Source organism: Orbicella faveolata, unplaced genomic scaffold (assembly GCF_042242905.1).
Source record: "Orbicella faveolata isolate gen_17 unplaced genomic scaffold, um_ofav_v1 contig_35, whole genome shotgun sequence".
NCBI lineage: Eukaryota > Metazoa > Cnidaria > Anthozoa > Scleractinia > Merulinidae > Orbicella > Orbicella faveolata.
In genome coordinates, this window is record NW_028301564.1 from 13541015 (window position 1) to 13550551 (window position 9537).

Sequence of the window (9537 nt, forward strand, 5' to 3'; positions counted from 1 at the left end):
GCCTCTCTCTTTTTGTCGAGCAGACGGACTAACAAGAGAGGTAGGCCAGGGGAAGGAGCAAATAGTCACGAGGGGTACTCCGGGATTGGAGTAGAACTGATCAAACTAAACAAATCAAATCACGTGACAACCTCCAACCGAGGCTTCATTTATACATTAGATCCCAGTGCTTTTTCAAATCATCGCTAGCAATTGTTCATTCTAATGAAACACTGTCCAGTCTATTGGTAGAATGTCAAGTAAATGTTATACAAATGGTGGAGGATATCAAGTATATGTGAGAACAAGTTTAAGTCTCATTCCAAAGGTGCTGTGTTTTGCATGAAGCTCTATCACCCACTGGTGATTTATTCATGTAAGCGGAAAAGTTTTCCACTGGTGCCAAAACTCATCGAACGAACACATAAAAGTGCCCAGGTACCAGAATTTTGTTATTATAATTTCATAGCGCGTTTTCTATCTTTCATTTATATCTTTGTTTACCGGTAATTGACCTAATAAGTGATTTGTTTGGTCGGAGAAACAAATGCGTAGTGTCGATCGCAGAGGTGACCCTTTCTGCGCAATAGGACGTGTAAGTTTGCTTTCGCTTTTTACAAATTTTAATCAACCGTTTCCAGAACGTTTTGCTTCATTATTACATAACGTGTGACTACTTTATTTTATATGTTAACTTGATTGTTCACAAATTGGTATTTTACTCCATAACAATAGACTTTCATTCAAAGAATTAATTTTTGTTGTCCATATTTTGTCATTTAAAACACGTTTTTGTAAAAAGGAAGAACAGCGCATTGTTCCAAATTTACACGCACGATCTTAATTTGCCCAAACAACCAAATGATTCATTTATTTAAAAAAAATAACTATAGATGTGGGAGGCAAACAAATCATGTGACAAATGACGACTTCGAAGTCAATCGTTCTGACAGCGCTCATTTCATTGTGTCTACAGGCAGGTACGTATATGTAAGTTAAAATGATTATTGCTTTTTGGGGGCTCAAACCACTGTTTCCAACTCTTATTCTTGTTGTGCAGCAGATTTGACAAAGTGTGTAATTTCCCTGGCCGTGGGAGGAACTACCACATAGAGGGGTCGGGGATGCTTGTTGAAAAATGTTAATTTGGCCCCTAAAGGAGATCAATCAGGCTTGGTTTGACCGCTAAAAGACACTTCCAAAACGCATTTCGTTTGTTATCGGTCTACACCAACAAAATAGTATAAAGAGTATTTTGGTTTCCTACTGTAAAACCCTAAGCGATACATTAACAAGACCTCGGCTTTTCGCACTGCACACCCTAACGAATCTGTAATTTAAACCCTTCAACACGCGAGTCCCTTCCGGTGATTTCACCGGCAAATCGAAGTTGAAGCTGAGTGGTCATGTACAGTCATGCTCGTGTTAAGTTGATCGATTATTAGTAATTGGCTAAAACTGTTCAAATTGTTGCCATGTTTACGACGTGAAACATAGCAAGGATAGGCATATCTTGAGAGGATCTATCCGCAAACAATTGGTATTCAAGCCCAGTGTAAGAAGGGCAACACGACATGTCTAGTGGTAGGTTACTTTGCCACGTTTACTGAACTTCTGCTTGAATGTCTCGTCACAGAACTTTCACCAACAATGGCTGATGCCTCTATAGGCTCGACGGCCACTCCATATTCAACTTTTGAAACACCGTCCTCGACTGGATCGTCATCAGCCGCAACTCCTACTTCACTTCCATCTACCACAGGAGCGTCAACCGAACCTTCCACAACTGAAGGTCCCACCTCAAGCCTACCAGGTATTTTGTCTGATGCGCCTCGTGTTTGGAACACTGTAAATACGTCATAAGTATATACATCAGTGGCACGCTCTGCAATCGCCTCGTATGCCACTTTATTTGTTTCTATCACATTTTGAAGTCATTAGTAATCAATTACTGGAATGGTAACATGGAATTTATTTAAACATGAAATCTATTTAAACATGGAATCTGTTTAATCTTTCTGCCGCTTTTTAGTTTGAGAAGGCTACATTTTTAAATATACGTTTTCATTTAATGTAATTATCCAAGTGAGAACAACAGATAAAGAGCAGATGTAAAATCAATTGTGTTTTTTTCTCTGTTTTGCTTCTTTTTAGATACTGGAGGAGAGCCATTCTGCGGAGAAGGACTAAGTAAGCACGTCATTAGATGTAAAAGTTGATAAAAAATGACAAAATATTTTTAATACACCTCGTACAATTCGTTTTTCCATGGTTCCTTCAAATCCTCGTTTACAGTAATCGTGTGCAAACCATCAGGCCATTTTAAAAACAAAATAAATCCTAGATCACACTCTAATTTACAGTACTACTGACCAGCGCGCTTCTAATCTTGTTATCTCTTGAAAATAACAGTAGAAATTGTCCAGAAATAAATTTTGATTTGGACCTTAGAGTTAGCCCCGGGGGATACTCCCAGAAAAGTTGGGTGGGGGTGTGCGGCCCACTTCAAAAAAACCCTTACCTTAATTATGACCAAAATCTGCGATTTTTGCTACCCTATTTATGACCTGGCCAAAAATTTGACACCCTATTTATGACCGTTGCGACTGACAGAGTTGCTCTAAACATAAGTTATGAAGGGCTTTTGTTGACGGTCTTGTTGATAATGATAAAAAAGTAGCTTCTTCCAAGAAACATACTCAACTTAAGACTAGAGTGCTACAACCATACCCTATTTAAGATCAAAATGGCCAAAATCGATATCCTATTGCTACCAGAACGGCTAAAAACCCTATCCATTGGGGCCGCAAATACCTATATAGCCCATATAAGGGAGCAACCCCCCCCCCGGGGGGGGCTAACCATCCTTTTCTTGCAGCATGTAGACCAGAATACCAACAACTAAAAATAAAAATAACTTTGCTTTCGACCCTAGAGCTAGCTATATTCCTCTTGCAGCATGTGGACCAGAATGCCAACTCCTTTGTCTCAACATGCATAACTATTACCGAGACCTCCACGACTCTCCACCATTGGAATGCGATCCCGAACTTGCTAAATCCGCACAGGAGTGGACGGACCAACAAGCCGCGAAGGGCTACATGCACCACTCCAAATGGACAGACAAATTCACGGAGAGCATTTCTTGGAAAGGCTGGGGATGGAAAGGAATGGACGAAGCCATACCAGCCATACCAGGGGCGGTGAGGAGCTGGTATTCTGAGATCAAGAACAACTATGATTACCAATCAGGTCGAGGATCTGGCGTTATCGGAAATTTCCAAGCAGTGGTGTGGAAAGGAGAGACAAAGCTAGGCTGTGGGCTCAACATTAAACCTGATGATGGGACTTATGTCACTGCACATTACGCTCCGCCTTCTCATACGAGCATGAACAAGGAGAAACTTGCACCGGAAAATATAGAACCACGAAAACAACCAGGTGAAATACACCACAATGTGTTTCTGCTATTTGGGTTTGTTTTATTATCGAGTGTTGAATTATAAGAGTGTCGTTACTAATATTTAGACAGACTGTCTCAAAATGTCAGCTAAAACTAATTTGTACTAAAGCGACCATGTATGTGGAATGTTTCGCTCGAAACGTCGATTTACATCTTGGGAATCAAGAAAGGATACTTGTTTTCTCGTGCATGATGTATATAAACTGATACAACAGTTTACAGCAGCAATGATCATGCAGAGCGGCCAAATAAAACACACGATAATTGAATTAATAACTATAAATGAATCAATTATAAAACGGTATTGATGGGTTAAATGAATGTAGGTGATGCCCGATGTTCATGTTTTTTCAATTAATTGTTCTTAATTCTTATTGTCATTGCTTTTTATCACCAACAACACTGTCCTTTATCTCTCAGAGGCAGGTTGTGACGTTCTATCGGGCGACCGTGAGCCATGCAGCCCTGATCTCAAGGCACCGCTCGTAAACCCGGGAAGTTGTCTTCCTGCCGAGGCCTGTTGCTATGACGACATGTTTATGGGAGAGGCGTCAATGAAATTCTATGACAGAAATCGACGTATTTGGTGTTTTAAGAAGCACAGGTAGAAAAAGCTTATTGAACGACTGGGATTTAATAAAATGATTCAAAATAACCAAATCTTCATTGTTTTACTTTCTTGAAATTCCACTCTCCTTGTATGTTGTATAAAGCGAGATAGCAAACGAATCGGATATTTGAAATGACAAGGCCGCTGACTTGTTATGTCTGCATGGCTCACGGTCACCAGATAGAGCATCACAGCCTCCCACTGAGAGATAAAGGACAGTGTTGTTGGTGATAAAAAGTTAGGTTTGATTTGATTGCTCCTATCAGGACAAAAGTATCGATCGAGCTGTTCTACTCTCCGATCTGATACCTAACTCAGTGTTTGTGCCTGTAGTATTTTCATTCCAGTCCTAAACGTAATGGGCGATTTAATTGTTATAGAGATCAGTCGTCGCCTATGAATTTCTCTAACGATCAATTATTCGTTTCGTCCTTGATGAGCTCTCAATGTTTGTAAATATCCTTAGTGGTTGACAAACCATTTTTGCCCAATTCTCTGTGAAGTATGTCCACGACCGGTGTGCTGGCCGACGGTACAGCGAGATACTATCCATCGAACCAGTTGTAGAAAAGATTGTGAACCACCAGTATAGACTTTCTGCTTCATCTCCTTCTTGTTCCGACTTCGTATTGATCTCATGATGATTTGGTTGACGGCTTGAGCAGTCACGTGATTTCTATCAGGAGACAAAGCCAAGTTCTGTGCTTTGTATGCGTAGCCTTGAGTTATATTTTCTACGACGTAACGTACATCTGCTCCTGCTTTTACACTTTGTACCAGAGCGTTCCTGTTTCCGTTTAAGGACGTTCGCGCGAAAACTTTCCAACATTGATTTTTTTCTGAGACTTTTACCACTGTAAGATGATGAGTTAGTCATGTCAGAAATGTAAAAAAAAAATAAAAAAAAATGGGGGGTCACCGCCTTCGTTTTTCTTTCTTTCTTTTCTTTTCTTTTCTTTTTATAATTTGCAATAACATAAGGGAATACATAACAATTACGAACAGTACACTATTTAGACTACTTTCAGCACTAGCTCTATTTACATTATATTGCTCTAATAATTTACACTATTTAAATTACAATATCTACACGACTTACAGTACACTACTAACAACTACCGTGACGACAAGGGGCAAAGAAAAAAAAAGACGAAAAATAGATAAAAACTGATTAGTAAAAAGAGTTTAACCCCAGAGTCAAGTCAAAAGAAGTGGCTAGAGGATTGTGGCCTACCAGTAAATGACAACATAAATCGGACTGCTGCCTATCTTTTAGCTAAACAGTGCACAAAGAGCGCTAAGCTGATAGAGTTTCAGTTTAAATTCTTACATAGACGTGTACCAACCAATAACTTCTTATTTAGAATAGGTCTACACGGTGATGAAAGTTGCAGTTTTTGTCACACCTCCTCTGAGTCAATAATTTATCTTTTTTGGTCATGGCGCCAAACCTCTCACTTTTGGAATAAACTTACTGAATGGCTGAAAAACTTAAATTTTCTTCCTAGAGATTATGCTTTGACAAATATTACTGCTTTGGGTCTGAGGCCAGATATCTCTCAATTTGCGCGTCTTATCAATTACTGCTTTCTCTTAGCACGATATCACATATGGCTGGCTAAAACAAAAGATGATCATCCAAATCTTACGCATTTCATATGCACACTAAAATCAAAATATGAAATAGAAACAAAAAGTGGAGACACAAAGAAATGGAAACCTCTTACAGGATATATGAGGATTTAACTAATATTTTAGCTTATATTTTCTATACCTATCTGTATTTATCTCCTACCCATTAGTCTATTTCCAATTTCCTGTCGGGTGCATAACTCATTTTAGCTGTAATGCACCACATGCCTTTGGTCTGTTTTTGATGTTTCTATAGTACAACCTCAAGCTCTAATGATAATTACCGACTTTTTTCTTGGAGAGAACATGCCCGGAAGAACATCCTCAATCTGAAAAAAAGAACGGGCCACGTTAGCGAATAAGGCCACAGTGTTCGTAATCCCAAAAATATTTCAGTTAGATCTGTCAAGTGAAATGTTCTCTGCCAAATATTGTTTAGCGGTGGACCTATTAGGTGAATTTAGTCAACTGGTGAGGTTCCTTAAAAAACAAATTCGCATTTAGCGACCATAATTTCACGCGCCTTGCAGCCGCAAGATGACAGGATTCGATTTCCCGTGGACAGAAATCTTGAATTTTTTTTAACTTCCCAAATTGATTTTTTTCATGTTTGGACAATGTGGAGATAAATTGTAAATAAAATCTGTTTCTAGAAAGAAAAGTAGGGGTCACCGGACGTCCAAGATCGTTAAATCCAGGCAAAGCTATAGCGATGGCCATCTTCCCTATCATTGCTTATTTTATTACTTAGCGCGCTCTCTCATGCATGACGTGGCGTGTAAATTTGGGTGCGCAATTATGATGCGCAGAAACAATTGGCGCGAACGTCCTTAAAACTAAAAGCAGGGGAAACTAGAGACCACGCTTACAACCGAAGTGGCTAACTCAGACTAGTGCGCCGTACGACACAAGACCACGTGACTGACCCTCGTGTCTCGCGGACAAATAGATAAATCCGATCATGACATAGTGTCGCTACACACTTCGTGTAAGCCACACAAGAAGTGAAAAATATGAAACATTTTGTTTTTCCAAGCTTCTAATTTGGCGCCAAAAATGGATCGCCGGCATAAAGTCGCTCGTAGTTCGTCAAGTGTCGCCAGTTAGGATACATGCTGTTCCTCGTCAAATTAAACCCAGCATTCTCAGGTTAACTATTAGATGAGGCCAAAGCAACTTTAGCATAATGCCTTAATTTTGTTAGCTGCGAAAAAAGAGAATATTATCGTCTTCTTTAGGACAGATAGGACAGCTCAGTTTTGACTGCTGCTCGTACTGCGGGCGCAGCCGCTGTATGCAAGGATGGTCGTGTGACGGTGACATGGGTCTTCAAAGTGACCTATATTGATCTTTGGTACCTGTTAACTTAACAACTATATAGCATTTCAGTTATTATAGGAACAGTGCACTTATCATCACTGGCTAGGTCAGGTAAGGGTCTACCATGATAGTTATTAGTGGCACGCACCTTTCCCAATAGTTTCGTTGAATCCAGTTAACTCAAATGACCTCGTCTCGTGACGGTTGGCTGTAAAAACGCACCCAGGAGGTCCCTCCCAAAAGCACCATTTTAACACTACTGACCTACCGCGCCATGCACCAAAAATCTACCTATACGAAAGCGAATCTTTCATTGTAATCACCGTGCCCAAACAAATCATGTTTGTCTCAGCTAAAACGGCTGAAATAGTTCATTTTTATAATAAATGGCAATGCTCTAAATACGATTTCTTAGAAAATATATAAAATCTATAGCTACATACGTCAAAAATGCGTCAATTGTATCTCACTGTAAATACGAAGAGATTTACTTCTTGCAAATTATCTTTCTTTATTTGTCTTGAATGCCTGATTTGTAGGAAGACCTTAGAAGATGAGAGATGCTGTTCTTCATGTTATTTTGGCTTGCTTTGGGGTGATATCAGGTACTTGTATAAGCGCTATATATGCTCTGGAAACTTCATGAGCGTCATATTCGTTCACTAACTCCCAATAAGTAATCCATGTTGCTGTCGTTTTTTACTGCCCCCAGTTTGTAAATATATTACTCGGATTGCTCTTCATTTGGAATGAGGCTGAACATTCTTATTTTTTTAACAATTGGAACCTAAAACTGTAATTTCCTTATGAATTTGAAATTTAAGGCTATGCATGGTAAAACACCATTCACAAACTATCAGGTGTTGTCAGCTAGTGCATGTCAGAGAAAATAGAAAACACTTCTTTGCAAAATTTTTACCTTGGAACTTTTGAATTTTTGATATTTCTCAGTCCTTACAATTTTCTAGAAACGATTAACAAAACAAAGCTTTAAAACCATAACTGAAATGGAACGTTAGATTAACGCCCATTAATTCGACCATCAGCAGGTACTAACATCTGGTCACACAGCAAAAGCCCACCCAACACCACTTCATAAACTGGACAACCAGCTAGTTCCTTTTTTTTTTTTTCTACGATACCCCGGCCCTAATATAATGCGACCACCCCGTTATACGAACAGTTGCGCGCGGTGGAGTGTCGGAGGGGTGGTCATATCAATAAAAAGTTTCGAGGCCAGTCGTTATATCTTGCTTAGCCGGGATGGGAAGCGCGATTCTAATATAAAACCAGCTTTAATATAACGTCAGACACTTAAGCAACCACTATTAGTGTTATAATGCTGGCAACGAAGGAGGAATAGTCTATTGAATGTGTTCGTTTTCTACTATTAGGGGGTTGAGGTTTGTTGCTTTTTTTCATTGACAGCTACATATATAGACGGTTTTAACCCACAAAAGTTATCAAAATACTAATTGACCAAGCAGTCGTTGTTTTCTTTCTCTCTTAGCTCAGGATTGGAAAGATGTTGGAAACTGTGCAGCTGGATTGAGTAAGAAATCGTTTAAAACAGTTTTTAACGAACTATTTTGTAGGCTAAATCTTAACGCAGCAGCTAGCGGACGTATTTTAGGTAGATGATCCTCACGGCTCCCCCCTCCCACCAGCCCTTGGAATACACGCACAAACCAAAAAACATACCAAAGATAGTTCTAGTTAGGTGTCCCCTATTGGCAGTGGGGATTCTCCATTGCTAGATGTAATTGAAACGGTAATAAAGTCATTATTATTATTATTATTATTATTATTATTATTATTATTAAACATACACTCTCTATCCGATCTCTACCACTACCTATGATTTAATTATTTTCCTTCAGCCTGTGGCCTGGATTGTCAGCTCCTTTGCCTTGAGATGCATAATTATTATAGAGCACTACATAATTCGCCGCCTTTGAAATGCGACCCGGAACTGGCAACATCAGCCCAGAGGTGGACAGATCAACAGGCAGCAGACGGCAAAATGTACAACTCAGAATGGACAGACAAGTTCACGGAGAGCATTTCTTGGAAAGGCTGGGGATGGGAAGGAATGTGGAAGATGGAGGGAGCCATACCAGGGGCGGTAAGAAGTTGGTATTCTGAAATCAAGAATAGCAACTATAACTACAAAACTGGCAAAGCTTCCAGCACTGTTGGGCATTTTCAAGCGGTAGTGTGGAAAGGAGAGACAAAGCTAGGATGCGGGCTTGCCAGCAAACCGAATGATGGCGCTTACGTCACTGCACATTACGCTCCACCCTCTCATACGAGCATGGACAGGGAGAAACTAACACCTCAGAATGTAAAACCAAGAAAACGACAAGGTAAATTGACCATTCCGGAATTACGTTGCGCCTCTTGGTGCAAAACCTTGCATATGAAAATGAGCTTGACTTGCGTAAAAATGAACATCATCCATATGAAGACTTGTTTTGACACAGAGGCTGCAAAAGGCGACTCGGAAGTAAGTGGCCTTTTGAAGCAGATGTAG

The 9537-nt window shown here is 39.8% G+C and overlaps 2 protein-coding genes across 2 annotated transcripts; both read left to right on the forward strand.

Annotated features, from left to right (window-relative positions):
• Nucleotides 1–493: 493 nt before the first annotated feature.
• LOC110055506 (uncharacterized) lies at nucleotides 494–4102 on the forward strand. The gene is made up of 6 exons (XM_020761894.2): nucleotides 494–574; nucleotides 873–959; nucleotides 1616–1792; nucleotides 2134–2169; nucleotides 2938–3420; nucleotides 3863–4102. The coding sequence occupies exons 2-6, from the start codon at nucleotides 902–904 to the stop codon at nucleotides 4048–4050; spliced, it is 942 nt and encodes a 313-aa protein (XP_020617553.2). The 5' UTR covers nucleotides 494–574; nucleotides 873–901; the 3' UTR covers nucleotides 4051–4102.
• A 3455-nt stretch (nucleotides 4103–7557) lies between these two features.
• On the forward strand, nucleotides 7558–9537 carry LOC110055485 (Golgi-associated plant pathogenesis-related protein 1-like). The gene is made up of 3 exons (XM_020761875.2): nucleotides 7558–7609; nucleotides 8515–8556; nucleotides 8885–9537. Exons 1-3 carry the CDS (start codon nucleotides 7558–7560, stop codon nucleotides 9535–9537), a joined length of 747 nt encoding a protein of 248 aa, XP_020617534.2.

Coding starts and splice junctions, on each gene's coding strand:
- LOC110055506 (XM_020761894.2), top strand. CDS start 902: ATGACGACTTCGAAGTCAATCGTTCTGACAGCGCTCATTTCATTGTGT. Junction 960..1,615: donor TTCATTGTGTCTACAGGCAG/GTACGTATATGT, acceptor GTCTCGTCACAG/AACTTTCACCAACAATGGCT. Junction 1,793..2,133: donor TCCCACCTCAAGCCTACCAG/GTATTTTGTCTG, acceptor GCTTCTTTTTAG/ATACTGGAGGAGAGCCATTC.
- LOC110055485 (XM_020761875.2), top strand. CDS start 7,558: ATGAGAGATGCTGTTCTTCATGTTATTTTGGCTTGCTTTGGGGTGATA. Junction 7,610..8,514: donor TTGCTTTGGGGTGATATCAG/GTACTTGTATAA, acceptor TTTCTCTCTTAG/CTCAGGATTGGAAAGATGTT. Junction 8,557..8,884: donor AAACTGTGCAGCTGGATTGA/GTAAGAAATCGT, acceptor ATTTTCCTTCAG/CCTGTGGCCTGGATTGTCAG.